Source organism: Pseudorca crassidens, chromosome 2 (genome assembly GCF_039906515.1).
Source record: "Pseudorca crassidens isolate mPseCra1 chromosome 2, mPseCra1.hap1, whole genome shotgun sequence".
NCBI classification, from domain to species: Eukaryota; Metazoa; Chordata; class Mammalia; order Artiodactyla; family Delphinidae; genus Pseudorca; species Pseudorca crassidens.
In genome coordinates, this window is record NC_090297.1 from 2,107,903 (window position 1) to 2,132,450 (window position 24,548).

Here is a 24,548-nt window from a genome sequence, read left to right on the forward strand (position 1 = left end):
CAACATCCCCAAAGGCAGCTGGAGGCCAGGACGTCCCTCCCACCCCGACCCCGCACAGTCCAGCATCTCCCCACAGCCATCTGCGGCCATCATGAAAGACCCCGAGAAGAGGCGGAGCGTGGCAGCTGCGCCCCTGCATCCCAGCCTGGACCCCAGTCTGCGATGGTGTGGGGTGGGGTCACCTCTGTGCAGCCCACAGAGGGGCTCGGGATCTAAAACCACGAGGAGGCCTGACTGAGGATGGAGCCTGGATGGTACAGGGCACAGGGCAGGGACCCCCTACCCCCAGCACCTGGAGGTGACAGCAGTCCTCACTCCGTGGCCCGGGCAGCAACCCCCGCCCCCGGCCGCCCAGAGCCCAGGAAGCACAGAGCCTTCCGGCTCGCAGAGGGCATGCGATGAGCGGTCAGAGCCGCCAGAGCCTTCTCGACAAAGGTCAGCACCCCTGGGTACCAGCGCCCGGCTCAGAACTGTGCGACCCAGCACCTCCCCAGGACCCCTGCCTTCAGCCACGCTTTGGGGGGGACACACTTGTGCATGCACAGGGAACGGCAAGGGCGCAGGGGTCCCCTCTGCAAACGGGGGCCTCAATTCCCCACGATTTCCTGGTTTCCCTCCTGTTGTTTACTGCGCATCCAGAGCCTTGAAGAGCGCGTCGCAGGATGTACACCCCGTGTCCCCCTGGAAGAGGCCCCCAGCTGCTCACCAGAAGCAAGTTCAAAGCACCGGAAACTGTCCAGAGTGCTTCATCTCAATGACGGCCGTGGCTCTATGCCCTGTTCCGGCAGGAGCTGCGAGCTACACGGTCAGCAAAGAAATTCTGGACAAAGCAGAAAACCACCGGGGATACTCACGCCCCCCCTCACGCCGCAAAGCCAGGGGGAATGTCTGCAGGGGTTCTCTGGGGGACCTTTCGGGCTATTCGTCTGCACCACCCCCACCAGCACCTGCTTTAAGCCCATCTACACCCGCAGCGCCCCCCGGCTGGATCCTCAGCGTGTCAGGCTCCCGTCTGCAGGGCTGCTTACTCAATCGGTCCCCTCGGGTAGGACACGAGAGCCTCCGGCGGGGCAGGGGTGCAGCTCAGGGGCCCCTGGGACGTGCTGCTTCCCTGCCAGCCCAGGGACCCCGGCCCATCCCTGCCCGCAGAGGGCGCGATCGGACAGGGAGCGCTCGGAGATGGCAGGGTGCAGAGGCATCCCGTGAGACAGGGTTACCTCCTCCCCCCACCCCCGCCCGGCCCGCCCACGCGGACCGCCAGGGCCTCGGTGCCTGCAGGGGACACCATGCCACTCACCGTGCTGACAGCGGGGACCGTGGAAGCCGCGGGGACAGTGGCACAGCTGGGCCGAGTCAGGCACGCACTGGCCGCCGTTAAAGCAGAGGCCGGGGCTGCACTGGGCTGTGGAGGGAGGGAGAAAACGCGTGAGGAGGGGCAGGAGCTTGGGGGCACCCCCAGCCCACAGCCAGGACACAAGATCCCCGGAGACGCCTCCCCCCTGTAAGTCTCCCCACGAGGTGAGGCCTCAAGGCCTGGACAGTACCTGGACCCTCAAGGGACAGGAAAGCACCGCCCCCGGAGAGGGGGCCCCAGGAGGGTGGGTCACACACGGCCCACCAGGGCTGGAGCCCCACCGCCACCCCAGGGTCTGGGTTCAGTGAAGCCCCCCTGGAAGGGGCAAAAACCCCACTCCCTTCAATGGGACATGAAGGAGCTCCAGGGCATTTTCTGGGGGAGGTCGGGGGACGAGGGTGGAGAGTAGAGGGTGCAGGGGAACAGCCCACAGCTAAAGTGGGCTGAAAGCTTGGCCAAGGCCCCCTCCCCACAAGACCGCAACGGTGGAAATGATCAGACTGGTCCCACCCTCAAGGAAGGACAGTACCAGCCCAGGTCCCCTGAGAGGGGAGGGAGGGAGGGTCAGGGCTGCGAGCGGCTGGCCTCCCCACCTTCTCCAGAGGAGACTCCCTGCTCCCAGACCCTCTCTCCACACCCCACCCCCAGCGGGGCCCAACGAGGCACCCTGAACCCACTGCCTGCGGTGCCCTAGGGCTACTGAGCCCCCTCCGGCTCCAGGCCACAGTGTGGAGGAGGCCACAGCCGGCCCAGGAGGCAGGGGCCCTGGATGGGAAGGGCAGGTGCAGTCCCAGCCCCATCACAGCAGGGACCCCGACCCACGCCAGACCGGGTACCCCTGGGGGGGCTTCAGCACCAATTTTCTCGGCCCTGCAGCCATGACCCCTACACCTACACAGGGCGGGCAAGGCCAGGGCAGGTGGGCTCTGCCCCCATCCCCGTGACCCCAACAGCCGGGCCCTGAGTCCAAGGGCTTCAGGGGTGCTTGCTGGGTGAGTGGACACTCTGGACAGTGGCCTGGACGCCCGCCAGGCACCCCAGAGCCCGGAGTAACCCAAGGGTTCAGCAAGCTTCTGTATCGCTGGCAGCATTCCCGCCAGGAGCAGGGAGAAAAGCTGGATGGTGGAAGAGCCCAAGGGGAGGGATGCCGGCCAGGCACACGGGTCCAAGCAGCCCCTTAGACGAGGCACCGCCCCGATGAGGAAACCAGGGCTCAGAGACACACAGCACATGGCCCAGGGTCACACAGCCACTGAGGAGGGACCAGGCCCAGGGCTTTCTGACTTAGAGTCAGGAGGACCCTGACGGGGGAGACATGAGGGGTCTTTGCAGGGAGCTTCTTCCTCCTCTTCTGTCCCATAACCAGGCTGCTGTCCCAGCCTTGGAAGGATCCCTCCTCTCGGGCCACCCTGCCGGGGTCCCAGCTGGCACTCACTCACACCTGAAAAACTCCCTGAGGATGTTTCTGAAATGCAGTGGGAGTGGGGGGCTGGGGGACAAAGTGGGTGCTGCAGGGGAGCCAAGAGGAAACGCACAGTGACCCTGGAACCCGCACAGGTAATTCCGGGCCGGGGCCAACCTGGGCTGTGCACCAGTGTCCCCAGTGCTGAGGGCCTGAAACCTGTTGACTTGTGCAGTTTTGTGGAGGAAGAGAAGCCAGCTGTTTCCTTTTCACGTCGTAAAGAGGTCTGCACCATCCTGAAGACCTTCAGCCCCAAACCACTGCAACGGCCCATGCCTCCGGAGGGAATCAGACGCCCAGGCTGGCGCCCACCCCAGGACTCTGCCCCCCAGCAGCCTCTGCAGGCCCCACCAGGTCCACGCCCAGCCTGGGAGTCCCCGCGGACAGCACCCTGCCTGCGTCCACCTCCGCGGTCAGTTCAGAGCTCAGGGGGAGGTACCAACCCACTGCCTGATCCCATGCCCCTTCCCCAACTTGGTACATGGTGTCACATGCACAGAGAGGCTCAGGCCAGAAACCCGGGAGCCGTCCTCACACTCGGCCCGCGTCCAATCCAAAGCCAGCCCATCGCTTCTACCTCCCACGCCCCTCGAGCTCACCCTTCTCTCCGCTTCAAGGCTGGACAAAACCGCCACCAGCATCCCCGCGCACGCTGCACTCACCCACGTCCTTTCTCTATGCTGCAGCCACTGGGATCCTTCACAACAGGAAGCAGATCATGGGCGCCTGGTTGAGAGCCCTTCCCTTCTGTGGCTTTCCATCGAGCTGGCACAGAGCCCCCCAGCCACCCGTCACACCCGAGCGGCTGTCCACCTGGACAAGTCGTCACTTCCTCAGGGAGCCATTCCAAGCCCCCAGCCGAATCAGCGCTCACAGAGCCCTGTGGTTTCCCACCGCAGCACCTCTGAGTGTAGCGAGCCCTTAACAGGGGCGACAGCTGAGCTCCCGCCCCAGGCCTGGGCTCCCTAGGGGCAGGCAGCTACCGCACCTCCAACACCATCACGTTCCTTGGAGCCACCGACACGCCCACACTTAGAAGGGGCTCCACAGACTTTGTTGAATGAATGAGTAAAGAGATAATTAAATGTCAGGCCAAGTGGGACGTGAGACAGTCACTCGTCAGGAAGCCTTTGGGGCGAAAGGCAGGCACTCAGGACGCAAGAGGGATGCCCAGGGCAGCGCATCCTTAGATGGAAAAAAGAAAAGGTTTCACACCAAAGATGCACAAAGCTATGCCCCAAACCACGAACGGGCACTCCCTGCGGTCCCAAGGCTCGTGGGACACGGGAAAGATGGGGTTACCGTGGCGGGAAGCCTGAGACCAGTGGCACGGGGTGGCACTGGGCACACACGCCTCATGGCAGGACGGGCAGCCAGGGCACAGGGACGACGCCTCACTGCAGAGCACCCGTGGGTCCAGCCCTGTGTGACCCCTCCCCCAGGCAAGCCAGCCACCCCTCCCGCTGTCACTCAAGTCACCTGAGGGACAAGCGCCCCCCAAAAGACCCCACCGCAGCTGAGGAAGGGCCACAGGCGACAGGCACGGGACAGCCAAAACCTGGAAATGCAGCTCAGGGGCAGCAGACCGTGGCTTCCTGTGAGGACGTTTGTTTTCCTCGAAGAGCAACAGGAGGGGCCGTGTGTGAGAAAAGAGTTGGCAGGTAGGAAAACAGACCCAGCGGGACGCATGCAAATGCAAAACATGAAAACTCCACGTACAGATGTTAAATGAAGGTTAGATGCTTTGAAAACGGTTTACAGATTGCTAAGTAACAGACGTGTTTTATACTTAACATCAGCTACATTTTTAATGAATTTTATGAGAGCCTACTGTATGCCAGGGGGACAGCAGGGGGCTGGTTTGGGGACCCACCCTCGTGGCCCTTGGCTGGGACTGAACCCACAGGACCCTCAGGGGCCCTGGAAGGAACTGTCAGAACCCACGAGTGTGAGAAATCCAAGAAGAGGTAGAGGTAAGCCCGGGGGTGGGGCACGGTGCCCACAAGGTGTATGGCTGCCAGGCGGCCACGTCCTCCGAGGCTATGGGATGCTCTCGCCCTCCCCAGACCCCGCTGGTTCCCGCCGCCCAGAAGCCTTCGCAGGGCAAGGCAGCTCAGGCTCTGCAGATCCGTGTTCAAGTCCCAGCCCTCATACTTATCAGTGGTTGGAAATTTGGGCTAAACTCCCCTATACACGTCAAACGCAATACTCTCACGGACCCTTCACGCGCTCAGAGTGTTGCCTCCACACTGTCTCCTGGAGCTGAAGACACCCACAGCCCCCCAGCAGCCCACGTCCAGGGACCACGATCTCCTCACGCTATAGACCGGGAGCCAAGGTGCGGGCACGTTGGCCAGGCCTTCGCCTTGGGGTGAAGCTAGGCGCACGTGCCCACATTCCTAGAACCAGAGGCTGGGAGGGTCCTTAGGGGTGTCTAGTCCCGAGGGTGCTCCTGGCCGGGCCTGGGGGCGGGACGGCAGATATAGGCAGCACAGCCCCCAGAGCGAGGACACCATGTCCAGGCATCGCCAGTGGCATCCTGATGCCAGCCACTTCCCCTCACGGCGAAAGGCAGGAGACACCTGTGCCTGGCCGGACCCTGATCAAGCCCACCGGCCGTGGCGGCTGCAGCCGCGCTGTCCCAGGACGGGCTGGCCATGGAAATAGGACTCGACTGCTCTCCAAGGGCTCAGCAAGTTCAGCCCCTGGACCACTTCCCTGGACCTGGGCTCCTTCTCTCCACCCGCCAAGGGGCTAGTGGAAAGCTGAGTGAACCACAGGCGGGAGAGGGTGACCCAGGCGGACACCTTTGTCCAGCCTGCCAGGCCACACACCCACCCACAGGCTGCGAACACACACCGAGGTCACCGAATGTGTTTCTGGGAGCCAGCCTGCAAGCGAGTGCCCCTCTGCGTCCCCAGGCACCTCCGCCCAAGCCGCCCAGAGACCCCCGCAGGGCGGGCTGACTCAGCTCAAGGTCACGGGGACACAGGGGCGGTTCCCTCCGTATCGCCCAGGCTGCAGGGCAGCGTTTCCTAAGCCTCGTCCAAGTCGCTGATAAGAGCTGCCGGTGCACGGGTGGGCGTGGGTGCCCAGCTCAAGCTGACAGTGGCTAAGGAAGGGAGGCCACTTCCCTGGGAGCCCAGGGGACAGAGCAGGGCCTGAGCCCTCCCGTCCCCTCCCTCTCACCCTGCTCCTGCCAGCCTTCCACCCAGCGCTGGCCGAGGGCTAGGGACCCGGATCACACGCCCCACTCCAACCACCCCTGCGGGGACCCCTGCAGCAGGGAGGGAGCCACCTCAGCTCCATGCTGGACACTCAGACTCCCAGTGCTTGAGGAAAGGCCAACCCCTCCAGGCCGGCTGCCCGGTGCCCTGTGCCTACACCAGCACCCACCACACGGGGGGGCCCAGGAGACAGGCGGGCAGACCCGGCTCCCAGAGCCCCTGCATCGTGGCAAGTCCGGGCACAGGCGAGCCACACTGGCTTTGGGAGACCATGTCCGGTCAACAGGAGAAGTGGGAGGCTGAGGGGCCACGGACTCTGAGGATTGCGGAAGCCCGCTGCCCCCTCCAGGCCCATCCTGGGCTGCAAAAGCCCTGGAGAGCAGACCTGGACAGGGCAGCATCCTTCCTTGCCCCCATCACGTCCACTTCCCGAAGGCAGTCTGCGGGGGGTGGGCGCTGTGCACCCAGAACCTTCCAGAAGGGCTGGACCGGGCCCCTGCTCCGCCTGGCGCTCGGATCATTCTGGGCTCCGGGTGACGGGGGCACCTCCACGCCTCATTGCCTGTGCTCCCCACCGCGTCGTGGCCCCAGTGAGAGCACGTGCGTGGGCGTCTGCGCACCCATGGGAGTGGGAGCTCGTGCACACGTGTGAGCGATCGTGCTCACGTGAGTGTACACGTAGGTGTGCACTCATGAGCATGTGTGTACACGCGTGTGAGTGAACGCACGTGAGTAGGTCACATACCTGTGAGTAAATCCAGCCACACGTGTGTGCACGCATGTGTATGTGAGGCCGTGTGTGGTGAGCCCCTCTGGGTGTGAGTGGGTGCGTAATCGTGTGCTGGGCACAGGGCCGGGCCAGTCTGGATGTGACTCACGATTTGGAGAGGCCAGGGGTGTGCAGGACACAGCAGGACAGCACGCCCTCCCCCGGCAACCTGGGGGACATTCACGTCCACGCCGAGGACAGGAGAGCCAGGATGCCAGCTCTGCAAATTCCCACGCTGGGCGCAGGGCTGCCGTGTGGCATCCAGAACGGAAAAGGAAAAGTGAAGGGCAGAGGCCAGCAAGCCGAGGGCGGCCCTCCCCGGGGGCCCACGGCCGCCTTCCTGCAGCTCCTTCCCCGCAGGCCCCGACCGGCCAGGCCCAGCGCCGCAGGACCGCACAGGAGGTGGGAGGGAAGGGAGGCCTGCCTGGCGGTCCGACAGTGGGACGCAGGGGCGCCGAGCCCAGGCCTCACCCCGGGGCCCTGACTATAGGCACTGGCACCCAGAGCCAGGGCTGCATCCAGTGGTCTGGGCTCCCGGCGTGGGGACCACGGCTTCAGCCCTTCCCTGTTCCTGTGGCCTGGAACCTTCCCTTCCCTCTGTGGTGGGGCTCTTCCTTGGGCACGAGCAAGGCCCACCACTCACATCACACAGGCCACCAATGCCCTGGACAGAGAGGCCTCCCAGACCCCACCTAAACCAGCACCACCTCGGTCAGCCCCTTCCCACCTCACTTTTCTCTGTAGCTTCCCCACTCACCGGCATGTAATCTGTCCCTCCCTCCCTCCCTCCCTCCGTTCCTTTCTCCCCCTCTGTTCCATGAGAACAGGGCAGGTACTAGCCTCTGCTCAGGCCCCTCCCATGCCCAAGCACAGCGCCCGGCGCCCCGTCGGCCCTCCACAGACGCTGGTCGAGTGGACCACCTACACACTCCCCAGTACGTGCTTTAGGGACACCGTTTTATTGTTTTGCCTTTTTGCTTCTTTTGCTTTCTTCCTTTTTTAAGAAAAAATGAGTTTGGAAAACACTACACAGTCTGTCAGAAGCCTGCAGCGGGGCTTCCCTGGTGGCGCAGTGGTTGAGAATCTGCCTGCCAATGCAGGGGACACAGGTTCGAGCCCTGGTCCGGGAGGATCCCACATGCCGCGGAGCAACTAGGCCCGTGAGCCACAACTACTGAGCCTGTGCGTCTGGAGCCTGTGCTCCGCAACAAGAGAGGCCACGACAGCGAGAGGCCCGCGCACCGCGATGAAGAGTGGCCCCCGCTCGCCACAACTAGAGAAAGTCCTCGCACAGAAACGAAGACCCAACACAGCCAAAAATTAATTAATTAATTAATAAACTCCTACCCCCAACATCTTCTTTAAAAATATATATATACCCTCATTATCCAATCCCACTAACCAGATAAAGAAACCCCTCTCCATTTGCTTAAAACACTGTTAACTCCATAAAAAAGAAAAAGAAAAAAAAAGAAGCCTGCAGCGCACACGGGTATATCAAAGCCTCTGAGAAGTCCTGCAAACACAGTACCTGCTTAACATGCTTTACACAGAGCTCCCCTTTCCCAGGGCTCTCTGCACATCCACGGAGCCGGTGCAGCCCCTGGCCCCTCCTCGGGCACTGCCTCTCCGACCTGTGGCCTCCTCCGATGGACTGAGCCCAGCCCACATGGAGAGGGTTCAAGCTGGAGCTACAGACAGTCTTCCCAGCACCCATTCCATCTCGGGCTCCGCGTGCTGGGTGTCTGGGGGGTTGAGCCGCTCCAGGCCAGGTACCTCATCTGTGCATTTGGGTCCCTGCTTCGATAAGGGGGAGCCCGGACCCAGGGTGACCATGGCTGAAACACTGGGAGCGTCCAGGCAAAATCTGCCCCGACTGGGACAGAGGTGGAATTCAGAGAGCCACTGGGCAGGAGGGCACCCCGACAGCAGGAGGCCCCCGGGCACACGTGCTCTGGGCCCACAGGTCCGGGGGGGGCCCTGGTCACCGGGCACCCCGCCCAGCTGGCACGTCTTCTTTCCGGTCACCTCCCGGTCACACATGCTGCTAAGTGGGTTTCGGAGGAATCCCAACACCATTAGAAGCTTCCTGCACAAACACCACGGGGCCCTGACGCTGTCCCGCACGCAGCCCAGTTTCCAGGTCACATCCCAGGGAGGACATTTCACTGTGGCTGGTGGAGAGGGGTGGGGCCAGCAGGGGTCAGCGTCCCAGGGCCCTGCCCCCACCTGCCTACCTCTCCGGGTCCCCTGGCTGCAGAGAGCCTGGACCGGGGGACAAGGGAAGGGGCTAGTCAGGCTGGCGAGGGGGAAGGTGGGGAAATGAGGAAAGGGGCAAACAGACAGAGAGAAAGAGGGAGGGCGGGAGCCCTGTGCCTCATCGCCATCCCCTCTGCTCGCCCTCAGGGGCTCGGAGGACCCTGACCCCGTCCGCCGGCCTGACGCTTGTTTGCATGCAGCCAGGAGGGGACCAAAGGCAGCCACCCTGGACTCACACCTGACCCCCCCGAGGCAGGGCCTCCCAGGGACTGGGGGCTCCGGCACCTATTGGGACCCCAAGACCAGTGCCTGATGTGACCCTGCACCTGAGCCCAGTGCCCCCTGTGAGAGCCCCCAGTGCGAAATGCACAAAGGGCTTGGAGCCAGGCTTCCGGAAGGCTCCAGCTCCACCCAGCTGGGAACTAGCCCTGAGGGGCTACAGGCAGAGTGACCCCAAGGGCTCAGCCACGATGTGGGGCGGCTGAGGAAGGGCCCCTGGCCGCCCACCTCTCCTTCCTCCTTCCCCTGCCTCCACTTCCTTTTCCTGGGCTCCAGCCGGCTCCCCTCACACCCCAGCGCCCATCTGGCTGGCCTGGTCTGCCCATCCTCACGCATCAGTGTCATTTCAGTGTCCTCCAGCAGCAGCCGGCCTCCTGGCAGACCTGAGCTCCCCATGGGCAGGTACTGACCCACCGGGTCCCACTGAATCCCCAGCGCTCGGGGGCAGCGGAGCAAAGACCAAACGAATGAATGAGTGAAAAAATGAACGAATGAACCAATGAGCCGGGGCTGAGGGCAGGATCCTGGGCTCTTGCCCTGCCCCGTGTGAACCGCCACCTACCCTCACACGCTGGCCACCCAGACACTTGGGGGACAAGTGAGTGCCCCGAGAGGCCAGATCACAGGGCTTCCTAGATTGTTAAAAAAAAAACAGATAAAAGCCAGATACGTAAATAAGTAAATCCTGCCCTAAAAATGAGTTTTTAAAAACAACCAACCAAGAAAGCCAGGGCCTCAAGTTCAGGACACACGTGGGGACCCTGTCCCGCGTCTCCTGGACCCCCAGGGCCTGACTCAGCAGCCGAGATCCCCCCATTTCCCCACCGCCCCAGCCCTGCCCCCAGCCACCCGCAAGGCCCAGGCTGCCCTGGGAGGGTCCCGGCCGAGAGCCCTCCCCATGGCTGAGAAACCCCAAAGGTCAGTCCTGGGCTGGTTCAGGACCCACTCGCCGAGCGGCGTGGCTGCATCCCCCCTCCTGCCGGCCGGCCAGTCCAGGGCAGAGCCAACTCGACCATTGTGGCCAGGGGCACAGGCAGAACCACAGGACAGGCCCACCAGGCTAGGGGTGAGACTGTCGTGACCCCTGGCACTACGGACCTGACCCAATGCTTGCCTCCGTTCCTGAAAAGCCAGCCCTTGGACCGTCTCCGCAGTGGGCCTCCTGGGGTCCGGACGGCCCTTGGCCCTCCCGCTACCCTCACCCAACCTGGGATGGTCACTCCAAGACACAGGTGACCCCAAGGGTCACCAAACCCCAGTTCAGGGGTGCGCAGCAGACGATAATTGTGGGAAAACTGCCAGGCGAACCTGGACCTGCACCTGCCCCTCCCCCTGCCCAGGAAGCCAAGCCCAGAGGGTCCCCACCCCAGGCCAGACATGCGCAGGTGCACCCACGCCCCTCCCTGGGCGCGAGAGGCCACACTCTCCCTCACAAACCCGGGGGGACGCAGGCCTAGACCCCACCTCCTCTCCTCCACAGGTCATCGCTGTAGAGATGAGAGCCACAGAGAGAAAGGCCGCTGTCAGAGCTGGACACTCGCACCCGGGGGCCGCTGGCCGGCGTCCACCCGGTCCCCCGCCTCCCTTCCTGGGGAGAATTACTCATTTCCTCTCCTGGACAAACATGGCCACAGCTTTTACTTTCCCCCCTTTCCCGCTGGAGCTCACAAAGGGCATCTGTGGCCTCCGTCTATGGGCCCCCGGGGGCCGGAGAACAGGCGGGGACGTGACCCCTGAAGTCCGGTTCCCACCCCAGGCACAGAACGGCCCACCCGTGGTTAACCCGCTCCGTGGGGAACCATGACCCGCCACCCCTCACAGTGCAGCCCGGTCTCACCCTGTCCAGATGCCACGGCGCCGGTTCAGGGGAGGCCTGACCCCTGGGTGGGCAGACCTCTCCAGAGGAGGGACACTGCCTCTTCGCACCCAGTCAGCCTCCCCTGCTGGCCCACCTGTGCCCACACCCGCAGGCCGGGAGCCCTTCCCAAACACCCTACAGCTGGACTCCAAGCCATGCCCATTCCTTTTACGAAGCAGAGGCTTCACAGCCAGCCGCTAAGATCAGAACCCGATTCCAGCCCCTCTCGGTCCCCGTCCCCGAGTCTGCAGCAGAGGCTGCCCACGGTCATGTGCGGATCCTCAGGGGCTACCCCCCCCCCCCCCCCCCCCGCCGCATCTGTCAGGACCTCCCTCTTTGAAGGAAGCAGCAGACGAGGAGGCTGAGGCCCAGGACGCTGGTGAGGGGGAAGGACAGACCCGCAGCACGGGGCGTGGGCAGGCGGGGCGTGGAGAGGCGGGGCAGGCGGGGCGTGGGGAGGCGGGGCAGGCGGGGCGTGGGCAGGCAGGGCATGGGCAGGCGGGGCGAGTGCAGGCGGGGCAGGAGGGGCAGGCGGGACAGGCGGGGCGTGGGCAGGCGGGCCGTGGACTGGCGGGGCAGGCGGGGCGTGGGGAAGCGGGGCAGGCGGGGCAGGCGGGGCGTGGGCAGGCGGGGCAGGCGGGGCGTGGGCAGGCGGGACAGGAGGGGCGTGGGCAGGCGGGGCGTGGGCAGGAGGGGCAGGCGGGACAGGCGGGGCTGGGGAGGCGGGGCAGGCGGGACAGGGGCTCACGCTCCATAACGCCAACGCCACACCCGAGCTCAGGGGCGTCTGAGCCCACTGGCGCCAACCCACGGCCCCGGAGCTATCCTCGGACCCCTCCCCGGTGCCGGGCACTTGGGCACCAGCAGACGGCCCCCCACCCTCCAGCTCGGCGCCCCCGCCAGCCTCTCCTTCTGCGGTTCCGGCCAGCGTCGGGGCTGGAGGACTCACTGGGCCTTCTCCTTCGTTATGTCACTCAAGCAGCCTCTGGCGAGCAGAGTGGCCGAGAGAGAGAGGCCCTGAGGTCTCCCACACCGCCCAGGAGCCACATCCCGTTAGACTGGACGGGAGGCTGCGGCATCTGCGGCAGGAGGGGGGCGGGGCGGGGCTGCCGGGCACTCACAGGAGAGGCAGCCCTGGTCTCCGGGCTGCTGGTTCCACCCCGGGCAGCACCGCAACACGGTCTGGGCCTCCGTGGCGTACACCTGCCTGTAGCCCGTGTAGTAGACAGTTCTAGGAGAGAAGGGAAAAGGGGGGCGTTACCGTCGAGGGACCGGGCTCGAGGCACTTCTGCCCGATGCGTTCGGCTCTCACCGCCCCCAGTCCCCCAGACCGATTCTCCCACTGTCCCCATTTCACAGCCGAGCAGGTTAAGGCACGGAGGTGGGCGGAAGGTCTGCATCCCGCGGCCGCACCAGGTGAACGAGGGGCCACTGGGGGCAGCGGGGGGGGGGGGGGGGGTGGACAGCCGTCCTGGAACCAGCAACAGGGTGACACGCCGCCCCTTCCCTCTCCACCCCCAGGGTGGTCCCGGCTCTGAGCCGGCCTCAGAACAGGCATCGTGCCCCACACGTGGCTCTCATCGCCAAGCCAGTCTGCGAGGGTCTGGGGGTCAGACTCAGTGTCCAACCTGGGAGCGAGAGTGGCTCCTGGAATGAGCCCCGTGGGCCAAGGTGCCCAGTGCTGGGCGGGCCGCACCCCAGGCTCTCGGCCCACCCGTGCACCAAGGAGGCAGGTGGCGGGCCTGTCCTGGGGCGTCCCCGAGGAGGGATCCCTTCCCCCACCAAGGGCTGCCCGAGGGAGACAGGCTGATGGGGGTGAAGCAACGGTGGGCAGCAGCAGGAGGACCCGAGTGTGTGAGCACACAGCCCTGAGGTCAGAAGGGAGCAGGCAGGAGGGCTTCCTGGAGGAGGGTGGCCCAGGTCCAAGGCTGGTTCCTGCTCTGATGGGAGAGGTACGGCCTCACAAAGGCTGAGCAGAGGGAGGCAGAGCCCAACCAGGAGCTGGAAGCAGGCAGCTGATCCAGCCAGCCTGGGGCCTGGCATGGGGAGTGGCCGCAGGAAGGTGGTGCCCACGCACCAGAGAGAGACCGGCCTCACCACCCAGAGGGGTAAGGGCCTTCTGTCTATCCCCTCCCCAAATCCAGACTGCCCCTGTAAGCCCAGCCATTCAGGGCCACCTCTGCCAGTGCAGCCCCGGCCTCCGCCCTGCTTCTCCTGGCATTGCCCAGCCCCGGACTCGCCTGCAACCATGAACCTGGAGCAGAAGCCAGGGTGGGGGGTAGGGGGTGCCCCGCTCCTACTCAGCCCCCCACCCACCTCCCTCCAGCTGCACCCAAACGCCAGGGCTCCTGGGTCCCTTCTGGAAACCTCTGCTTCTGCTTCTTCGGAGAGTGGGTTAAGCAACGCAAGGATCTGCCTGACACCCCTGCCAACCTCCCGGGGAAGCCACCCTGGCTGCCCCTCCTGACACCCCAGCCCAGACAACCTCCACCTCCATCTGGTGATGGTCAGGAAGATGGACGGCTAACTGTCCCGCCTGCCCCGACCCCAAGCGGAGTCCCCCAAATCCACGCCCACCCGGAACCTGTGAAGGTGGCCTTATTTGGAAATAGGGTCTTGCAGATGTCCTCAAGTTAAGACGAGGCCAGCGTACCGGCTTAGGGTGGGCCCTAGTCCAATGGCCGGTGTCCTCATAAGTAGAGGGAACTGTGGACACAGACAGAGGGAGAAGGCCAGGCGACCACAGAGGCAGAGACTGGGGTGATGCCGCCACCAGCCCAGGAGTGCCAAGGATGGCCAGTCATCACAGGAGCGGGGAGAGGCCTGGAACAGACCCTCCGACCAAGCCTCCAGAAAGGACCACCCTTGCCCACACCTTGACCTCAGACTTCTAACCTCCAGACTGTGAGAGAGTAAATCCCTGTTGTTTTTAGCCCTCAGTCTGTCATAATTTGTTACAGCAGCAACAGGAAACTCATACAGGACCCAGGGCTCAGCACAGGCCCTGGGGTCCACGGCTGTGAGGTCCCTGTGTTTACAGTGACAAGCCTGGTCAAGGGGATGTTGGGGGGAGAGGGAGGGAGGGAGGGAGAGGGACAGAGAGCGGAGGAACGGGAGGAGGGGAGGGGACAACCCAGGGCCCACCCTCCAGGCACAGCACCCCTGCGCCCACTGCCATCTGTAGGACTGGCGACCTGGGGCTTGGCCAACGGCAGTTGGGTCGAGGGCCCTGGAGGCCCCAGGAGCAGCGGAGGTCATGGACACCTGGAGACATGGGCACCCCTGCCCCCAGCTTGCTCTTCCCGGCCCTCAGGAGTGGTGTGAAGCCCGTGGCCGCCGGGGGACCTGGACCCCACCAAACCACCAGGGCGCTTCCTGGAAGTGTGAACGTGCGCACGTCACTGCGTACGGGCAGCTCAGGGGACTGTGCACACCACCACTCTGGCAGGACATGAAACCAGCTGCCTGGAGAGAGACCGACCACAGTGGTGGACAATGTCTGGCAGGGCGGATGGTGTCTGGGCCCTTCCGTCGTAAATATTTCCCCTTTCCCTGGGCTACGTGCTGTTCCTCTCCGTCACCGGGAAGACGGGCCAGCTGGGCCCATCTGCTGCCCTCCCCAGCATCCCCTAAAGTTAGTGACCCTTGGAGACAGCGGGTCAGCCTGCAGCCCCCACTGGGCCTGAGAGCCAGCCCTTGCCCCCTGCAGCTCATGTGGGACACCTCCCATGGGAGAGTCACAGGGGCTCCGGCCACGGCCAGGAGCTGGCTCCTGCAGGGCCAGGTGGACAGGGGGGCGTGGCTACCAGGCTGGTGTCCACTCCACCTTATGCAGCCTCCGCAAAGCCCAGGCCCCAGCACAGCGGGATCAGGGGGGAGGGGCCTGGTGGGAGCCCACATGTGGGCTCCGTGCTCCGAGCATCCTCTCCCTCCCCACCCCGCTTCCTTCCTGCCCCCCCAGGGGGCGCATGGCCCAAGCTCCCCCACCCTGGGGCAGCCTGTACTGGCGGGTTTGTTGGGGAGACGCCCGCTATGGGGAGGGGGGCAGCAAGCCCCCTGACGTCCTCATCCAGTCTGTCAGGTATCACCTTGCCTGCTCTGGGCCAGGAGAGAGCCCCGTGTCACCCCACATGGCCCTGCCAGGGCCACGCAGCAGGCCCACCAGCCCAGAAATTGGAAGTGGGAGTCACTGCAGCTGCCACGTAGCAGCCACATGTGTGGCCTGGCCCGTGGCTGGTTACATAACCCTCCCCCAGCTGCAATCCAGGCCTGATGCGCCCGCTCCGCAGTCGGGGAACAGAGGCTCAGACAGAGTCTGACCCTAGAGCGAGGTTTGGCCCACTTGAGCCCTTGTTTGCTGGCCGCCCCCTGGGAGCTCCAGATAGGAGGGGCCTCCTGTCTGTCCAGGGGAGGGAGGGTAACCCTGAGCTGGTACAAGTTGGGGTGCAGTCAAATCGTGGGGTACAGAGCGTGCTACCTCTAAATGCAGCTCCTCAGACGGCAGGGCCCTCAGACGTTGCACCCACACTGGCTGGGTGTGGGGGAGAGCAGGGGCCGGCCTCCCGCCCTCGCTGCTGAGATGCAGCCTGGCCCCTCCCCCATCCACACCGGCTACGGGCATGGGCCCAGGGGAGGTGCCGGCAGAAGCAGGAGGGTGGCTCGGCACCAGCGTGTTTCCCAGAGCACGTGGGATGCTGGGGCCTCTGCGGACACGCTCCTGATAGGCGAGGAGAAGTGACACGGACCAAGGAGGGCTGGACGCTGGTCTGGCCGCGGAGAGGGAGGGCTGGGGCTCAGGGCGGGCTTCACGGGGAGGCCGGAGCCTCTGTGGGTTACTGAAGGACGGAGAGGAGCGGGCCAGCGACGGAGCCCACAGCCTCGACGGCCACTGGAGGGCCACAGCTGCACAAGGCATTTTGGAAACCTTGCACAGCTGGAACGGCGGGCTTGGCCACAGGCGTCGTGGGGGCACACGACACGCTGACAAGGCCGGGACCCCCACAAACACTGGCCACTGACGCCAGGAAACGCTGCAGGACGCTGACCGCCATGAGCACCGGGGCGGGGAGGCAACCTCGCTCACCTGGAGCGAGAACAGCCCAGCAGAGGAAGGTGGAGCCCGGCTCCAGCCCGCAGCCAGGCGCACGGGACGGTGGCCACCACGGAGCCAGGGGCCCGCACTGCTCCCGCGGAACTGCGGCGGCCCTGCTGGGTTTCGGGAGGGAGGGTCCCTGACACCCGAACTGGGCAGCGCAAGGACAGGACCCCAGAGGCCCTCCCGAGCCTTCCCAGGAAACTGCGACCCAGAACACACACCCCTGCCCCAGGCTGCACACGGCCTCCCCAGCGCCTGGACTCCCCGCCAGGAAGCTGAGGCACCAGCCACCTTGGAAACACTGTGCCCCGCCCTGCCCAGGCCAGCCTGGAGAAACGGTCTGACAGCCAGTGACAGGGGCCTCCGCAGCACGGCCACCCACTCCACTCTCCAGCCCAGGGACCACAGGGCTTCTGGTTGCTTCCAAAAGAGCGTCCTTTCACAAGTTGGGGGGCGGGGCGCAGGAGGGGGATGGCAGCTGACATGACCTGATACCCGTTTAGCAAATCCACCTACATCCACGCGAGTGTGGAAGCTGGGAAGGACAGACTGGAAGATGCACGTCTCTGGGAAACGATGGTGGTAATTTCTCCTTCTTGTCGGGCGTGGCCCAGCCTCGGCCCTCCTGACCCTGGGGCAGGACCTTCGTGGTGGAAGGGCCATCCTTGCCTCCACCTGCCCCATCCTTCCAGCCCACCTCTCACAACCCAAACTCTCCAGACACCGCCAAGGTCGCCAGCAGGGAGACGAACCGCCACCAGCTGGGAACCACGCTGAGACGTAACTGCCCCGTCTCTCCGTTCTGCACGTGTACGAATCATACAGCAAACGTTTAAAACTAAGGCCGCCCCCCACCCCCGCTCCCGGGGGGGAGGCCCAGCAGGTTCACGTCCCGAAGACCTGGCCGAGAGGCTGGACAGCACACTCCCGTCAGAGGACTCAGTCCTCCTCCCCAACGACGGAATCCCCTCGTCACCCCACCCCACCCAGCTCTGCAACCAGGCAGACGCCAGAACCCGAGTCTATAGAAAGAAGAGAGATAGGCAAAGACACTCCTCCGTTGGACTGTGAAATAAAGTCTCGAGCAATAAAGGCTTCACACGGGCTTGGGGTCAGAGAGCAGCTGCAGCCTCCAGCCAGGACCTCGGCAGGCTGGGCGCCCCGCTTCTCACCCTCTTGCGTGGTCAGTACCTCTCCCTGCAGGGTCGCCTCCTGTCCCGTAGAGTCTCCCCCTTCCCCTCCGAGGCCCCCTCCCCACGGGGTCCTCCCCCACCCACCAGGGCCCCAGGTGGCCGCCGAGCAGGCGCTTACAGTCTGGGAAGAGCCCCCACGGCGGCCACACCCCAAAGGTGGTGGCAGAGGCCTTGACCTCAGGTGTGCGGCTTCAGTGACGGGGCGGGGGCGGTGCCTGTGCCCTGAGACCCGGACGGCCCGGCCACCCCTTTGCCTGAGTGGTCCATGCTGCTCTGCGTGTGAGCAGCCCCCACCCCCAGGGGACCCGGGGAGCCCTGCACGCACCTGCGTTTGTGGCCGACACACCCGTCCCGCCGCCCGCAGCCCGGCCTCCACACGGGCACCACGCGGCTGAAGGCCTGCGCGCAGGGCTGGCGACGGCCCACCAGGGTCAGCTCACGCTCCGCACACACGTTGGGCCTGGGGTACAGACAGACGGTCAGCACTCTTGTCACCAACACCAACCCCCTGCGTGCCCACCCTCGGGTACCCAGCCGTCCAGACCCGAGGCCGGGCCCCGTGGCAGGGCACCCAGCCCGGTGCCCACCCCAGGCCTGCACAGGACTGGCCTTGAGGGAGCAGATGCTCAGGGGAAAAAGGAGGGGCTCACAGGGCCACGTCTGACCCTCCCCCTCACATGGGCCACGCCGCCCGGAGCATCCATCCAACCCCCTCAAGACCCCAAAGCGTAGAGGCCACTGCCCCACAAACAGGGGACGTGGAGGTCCTGGGAACAGTGGCGACTTGACCCTGAGTCCGTCTGACTCTGACCCTGGCGTTCTCCAGCCCCGACTCTCCCTGCTTCCGAGACGCCCCAAGCTGGGGCCCAAGCATGAGACACACAAGCCAGGGGCCCTCCCTGAGCCTCGGGTGCCCCCTGGCAGGTGAGGGCTCGCGGCACTGGCCTCGCAGGGTGTCGTGAGGGCTCACCGAGCCGGCACAGAGAAGGCTCCCGTCGGCCAGGGCAGGTGGCCTCGTAGGTGCCTCCAGGAGAGACAGGCCCAGGAGGAACTCCATTTGCAAACCGAGATCAGGCCCCAGTGAACTGCTGCAGGTGCAGCGTCATGTCTGCTCCCAACTCTCACCCCCCCCTCTGCCCAGCACGCAGACATCAAGTCTCCGCTCTCTTCCCACGGGGGCAGGGAGGAGAGGATGAAGGGAAGGGACAGCTTAGGCCCGATGGCCTCTGAGCCTCCAGGCTGCAGGGCCTGGCCTGGACCCTGAAGTAGCCCCCCGAGCCGTGGGTGGCCTGTGAGGGTGGAGGCGACACGTTCTGAGGACAGTTACAAACGCAGGCTCTGGAGCCAACAACCCAGGCCTGGGGCCCGCTATGCGGCCTGAGGAAGGTTACTGACCCTCTGCACCTCGGCCTCAGCACCTGTGAAGGGGGCAGCAGGTGCCTCGAGGGCTCCTGACACAAGAGCACACGTGTCTGGAATCTGGCACGTCCCTGTGTCTCTGGGTCACGAGGCCCCACATCCCCTGGGATGTCACCACCATTCCCGTACATACGCCGACCCAGCTCAGCACGCAGCGTGCCTTGTCAGGGCCTTGGGGAGGGCACGCCATGGCTCACAGGGGTCCATCATCTCAGGGGGGCTGCGGGGGGAGCAGGTCTGGCCACTCGGTCAGCAGGAGAACCGCCCCGCACGGAGCTCGGGAAGTTGGCGCCTGGCAGAAAACCCCAGAGTAGGGGCTGCTGCTCTCCTCTGAAGGGCCCCCTCCTTCCTGGACCCCTCAGACCTCAGCCACGAGGGCCGCCGCTAACCAGCGAGATGACCACAGCGAGGCCACACAGCAGCCTTTCCGGTACGCGTGCTCTGGTCTCTCTCCCGTCCGCTGCCCGCCCTGTCCCCGCCCCCCCAAGGCACCTGCGTGACTCTGGTCCCCCAGGCCTGCAGGGCCACCTGGCTTCCAGGATGCCAGGTTTTCCCTCTGGTCGCACCTCGCTCTCCACATCCCTGAAAACGGTTAAAGGGAGGAGGGGCTAGCGCTGGAATGATTTTCTCCTCTGGGAAGCTTCCGGCACCTCAGAAGCACAAGCGTAGCTGGCTTTTCCATTTGGAAGGAGGGAGGAAGTGGGATGGGGGAGGGAGAGCCGAGGAAGAAACAAAGAGGCCAGTGGGACGAGGGCACAGGAAAGACCCCTGAGGTGGAGCAGAAGTCCCTGCTCGGGCCCCTCTGCTCCTGAAGTCGGACCCAGCTGCCCATCTGCGGGGAGGGAAGGCAATTTCCCAGCTACAAAGTGAACACAGCTTGGGCGGAGGGGGTACCCATCCCAGCTGTCGGGCCATCTACTCCCCGGGGCAGAGCAGGTCTCCTGGAGGCTGGTGGCCTTCGCCTGGAGCTGGAGGTGAGGGTGGGCACGAGATGCGTCCCTCCAGGGTGGGCAGTTCCTGGGCCCACAAGGCACCAGGGTGAGGGTGGGGAACACCGGGGCAGGGGAGCGGGGCAGCTGGCCTTGTGCCGCTGGGGAAGCCTGGCTGCACACACCCCCTGGGCCAGGAAGGGGGCTGCGCCGCTGAGCAGCGTCTCCGTCACGTCTGTTTTTACAGGCTCCGGGGTCCTAGGGATGCCGTGACCCAGGCAGATCACTCTTGGACACCCGGATCTCCCCACCAGACAAGTGGACAATTGATCACAGCGCCAAGCACGTGCCCAGCAGCAAACGCAGGGCCTGGCGTGAGGCAGCTGGCCATAGATGTACTCCTTCCCTGCCCTTTCCCTCCGTCCATCAGCCTCAGCCCCAGGAGAGATGGGGAAGCAGGACCCAGATACTGGGAGTTGCCCACAGACCACTCAAAGTACAGTTCAGCTTTCAAACTCCCTGACCGGTGAGCAGGGGCCTTTGAATGGCCAGAGGAAGCCTCAGCCTCAGCGAATGGGGGCCGTTCCACCCCTCAGGGCCAGTGGGTCCAAGAGTTACTTGCAAGCAGGAACTTGAGCTTGGAGGGCCTGTCCCGCTCTGGATGGGAGGGGCCCATGTAACGAACTGATTGCAAAGCACTGGCCATTTTCCTAGCACAGCTGCCCAGAGGACTCCAACCCAGGGGGAAGCACTGCTGTGAGCTGATGTCTCCTCCGAGCTCTGCAGACTCACTCAGGTTGGTCAGAGCTCCCTGTGCCCAGGCGCTGCTCCCACAGCCCTGCGTCGACCAGCCCCACACACAGTCAGCAGTCAGCCCAGGACCCAGGGAGAAAGGCCAGCACCCTTCCACGGCCGCAGAGATTCATTTCAGAGACGTACGTAAATAAATAAATAAGTAAGCGTTGGCTGGCTTGGAATCTGGACACGTGGGCCAGCAGGAGCCAAAGGACCAGCCACGTCACTCCTGCGTCCCAGCTGTCGGCACCCCAGAGCCCCTGGGGCTGCCAGGCAGGGGGAGCCCCCGTAGAGCACCCTCCTCCTTTGCCTCCCCACAGGCCCACCATGGAGGTTTTAAGCCGGCCAGAGAGGGTGGGGCTGCCCGCGAAGGGAAGGGCGGCACAGGCGACGGGACCTTCGAGGAAAAGGACTTTCGGGGACCCTCACTGCTCTCCAGGCCCCCTCCCCTGTCCCTCTGGGGTGCGGGGAGCAAAGAGGCAACTCTGGCACCTCCAGGAGTCCGCTGGCGCCCGCCTCCTTTCTGCACAGAACAAGCTGCGGAATGGGCCCGTTCACAAGGTTTCTCGGGGGTCTAGCAGCTAGAGCTAGCAGCCCCCCACTTGTTCAGCCAGCCAGCAGTGCCCACTGCGGCCCCACCACAGGTCCTGGCAGGTGCTTACAGACAGGAATGGGAAGGTATGCTCGCAGGCGGCACGGAACTCAACACAAGGAGGGCATCAGAGAGTGGAGGGACGACGCCCCAGGATGAGAAATAGGGGCACAGGCCCCCAGAGGGCAGGTGGGAGGCGCCCCAGGAGGAGGGACAGGAGCCTTGAAGGATCTGAAGAGTGGGGTGGGGGGGGGAGAAGGGGGGAGGGGGAGGGAGGAGGGGAGGGGGAGAGGAGGAGGGGAGGGGAGGGGAGGGGAGGGGGAGGGGAGGAGTGGGGGGAGGTGGGGAGGAGGGGGGAGGGGGAGGAGGCTTTGGAGAAAGCAAGCAACAGGAAGGCTGACCTCTCCTGCAATCCTCCAGCGGCTGGTGGAAAGCCCTCCCCAGGCTGGCTAGTGGCCTCCCAGAGCCCTGGATGAGTGGGCAGACCCCAGGGAACAGGCTCAGTACCGGGGGCCCGGAAGGGCGATCAGTGGTCCCCACAAGCGCACTGGGGCAGAAGCCCCTCTTAGAGCAGAGCCCTCCATCCCCAACGTCCTCACCGGCTGAGCAGCTGTCCACCCTGACCAGCACCCTGGGATTCCCGGGAGCCTGGGCCTCTGGACATCCCCAGCCAACCGTGTGAAGAGCAGTCAGGCTGCGCGGCCAAATGCCCCGTGATAATCCCTTCTGAGGCCACAGCTTCCCTTGGACAAACTAAACTCACTGGGATCACAGCAAAGAGCAATGCTGGGCAGAAGTCACACGGAGAGGCAGGACTCGGGGCCCCAGACCACGCTCCTCTGAAAAGGCCACGAGGAACTCTTCCTTCTTGGAGTAAAGCAAGACCCAGGGTCCAGGGGGCGTGGACTTGTCCCTTCTGCAGCTCTGCCTGGAAGCCCGTCCTTTCCTCCTGTATGGCCAGGTGCACGGGGCCCTTGGGACAAGCCCTGCACAGGAAGCCCCAACCTCAGCCTGGGCCCCTCGCTGCCCCTCTGCAGCCCCTCAGCTGCCTTTCCAAGCTCTGCGGGCCCCCGGCCCAGCACCCTGAGGGAGCGCGGGGATGGGGGCTGCCAGCAAGCTCTCCCCCACCCCTCCTCCTCCGGACCAGCTCACTTTGCACCAGTTTTCCTTTGAGGCCAACACAAGGATCGATTTGCTGTTTGAAACAGACCGCTAAACAGCCCACTGGGGAATCATCTTTCAAAATTAAATTCATCTTGGCTGGCTCCCTGACCCTCTCTTCCTGCCCGTTCTGGTACTGAATGCCTTCTGTCTCCCAGGCCCAAAGCCCACGTGTTTAACACATAAACCAAGCCCAAGCAGCCCCCTGTCGGGCACAGCCCCCAGGCCCCAGGAGACAGGCTTTGGAAGGAAGTGGGCACAGGCTGCTTCCTCTTGGCCTTCTCCAAGCTCCCTGGCCGGACCCTGCCCAGGTTCCCTCACCTCGGCAGGATGCAGGTTCCTCCCAGCCTGCAAACCCATGATGCAGAGTTAAGACAGAGGAGGGGGCTTCCCTGGTGGCACAGTGGTTGAGAATCCGCCTGCCAGTGCAGGGGACACGGGTTTGATCCCTGGTCTGGGAAGATACCACATATGCCACAGAGCAACTAAGCCCATGTGCCACAACTACTGAGCCTGTGCTCTAGAGCCTGTGAGCCACAACTACTGAGCCTGCATGCTGCAACTACTGAAGCCCGCGCGGCTAGAGCCCGTGCTCCGCAACAAGAGAAGCCACCGCGATGAGAAGCCCGAGCACCGCAACGAAGAGTAGCCCCTGCTCGCCGCAACTAGAGAAAGCCCGTGCGCAGCAACGAAGGACCAACGCAGCCAAAAATAAATTAATAAAATTAAATTAAATTTAAAAAGACAGACGAGGAAGGGGAAGGCGAGAGGCCGGGTGGTCCTGCCACGGAAGCGCCCCCAGACCCAGCCCCTTGTCTCTTAACCTCCCCCTCCCCCCGTTAAGGCAATGAGCCCCGTGTTCTCAGGGCCCCGGGGAACAAGCCGCCCAGGGCTCCGGGGCTCCGGACGTCCCGCCAGCCCTCCCGCTCCCGTCCCCGCTCCTCACATGCCGGGCTGCAGGCGGAACAGGGCGCTGGCGCCCGCTGACACGGCGAGGAACAGCAGCACCAGGGCCAGGGCCACCGCGCGCCCCGCCGCCCCCGCCTCCGGAAGGAAAGGCATCGTGCCCGCCGCGCCGCGCCGCTCCCTCCTCCGGTCCCCGGCTCACAGGCGGCCCAGGCAGGCGCTCGGAGCCGCCGTCTCCACGTGCGCCATGGCCCGGGGGGCGCACGGGGCGCAGCCACAGGTGCCGCTCCGGGTCCCGCCGAGCGTGAGGTCGCCTCAGGTGGCGAGGGTCCGGCTTCCTGCCCGCGCTCGAGGGCAGCTCAGAGTGCTGTGCGCCTGGGTGAGCCCCGGCAGACACCCGCCCCGGCGCGGAAAGCCCAGTGTGCGCCGAGCCCCGCGCGGGAGAGGCCGGCCCGCCTTCACCACGCCCCCTGCCCCGACCCCGGCCCCGACTCCGCCCACCCCGACCTCGCCCCGCCCCCGGCTCGCCCCCAGGCCCGGACCCCGGCCCACAGCCCGTCCCCGCGCAGATGCTCCACTCCCGGCCCTGCCCGCCCCGGCTCCCAGCCCCGCCCACAGCCCCGCCCACACCCCCGCTTGGGTCCTCAGCCCCGGCGCCCCACCCACCCACCCACGGCTGCCCGTTCGCGCTCCCGGCTCCTCTCCGGCTCACAGTCCCAGGTCCCGTGCGACACGAGTGACCAAGGGGCGGGGCACCAGAGATCCCGCCCCTCACCCCCTGCTAAGGCAGTCCTTCGTGACACCGGACCCCACACCCCCGTCATCCTACGGGGGGGGGCGGGGGTCTCTGTCAGGCCAGCCCTGCTGCCACCCTGCTGTACAAATGGGGAAACTGAGGTCCGGGTGGGAGCAGCGCCCCTAGTCGCCCCTTGTAAACTGCAGATCCGGGAATTGAACAAGGCGGGCTGGCTCTGCAGACCTTGACTCAAATCTGTCAATCTAAGAAAACCGCTGGATCACGCGCGGAGAGCAGACGGAGGTCCGCAAGTCCGACGGCCCCTCGGCGGTGTCCCAGTCAACACATCCAGATGTTTGGTTTTTCACGTTCTGGAGACTGGACGCCCAGGGTCAAGACGCTGACTGGCCTGCAGACACTGCCTCCTGGTGTGTGCTCGCCTGGTGGGCGTGGGAGATGGGACAGAGACCGCAGCACTGGTGTCTCTTACTCTTCTGCTAAGGCACCAGACCTA

At 65.0% G+C, this 24,548-nt stretch overlaps 1 protein-coding gene across 1 annotated transcript; it reads right to left on the bottom strand.

The window, feature by feature from the left end:
• Positions 1-311: 311 nt before the first annotated feature.
• Positions 312-23,694, bottom strand: LOC137220220 (multiple epidermal growth factor-like domains protein 6). Its single transcript, XM_067729975.1, has 5 exons — positions 23,339-23,694; positions 17,822-17,956; positions 12,330-12,439; positions 1,286-1,402; positions 312-445 (listed from the first exon to the last, which is right to left on the bottom strand). The coding sequence occupies exons 1-5, from the start codon at positions 23,452-23,454 to the stop codon at positions 312-314; spliced, it is 612 nt and encodes a 203-aa protein (XP_067586076.1). The 5' UTR covers positions 23,455-23,694.
• Between the last annotated feature and the right edge of the window lie 854 nt (positions 23,695-24,548).

Coding starts and splice junctions, on each gene's coding strand:
- LOC137220220 (XM_067729975.1), bottom strand. CDS start 23,454: ATGCCTTTCCTTCCGGAGGCGGGGGCGGCGGGGCGCGCGGTGGCCCTG. Junction 17,957..23,338: donor TTCCGCCTGCAGCCCGGCAT/GTGAGGAGCGGG, acceptor TCTGTACCCCAG/GCCCAACGTGTGTGCGGAGC. Junction 12,440..17,821: donor TGTGTCGGCCACAAACGCAG/GTGCGTGCAGGG, acceptor CTTCTCTCCTAG/AACTGTCTACTACACGGGCT.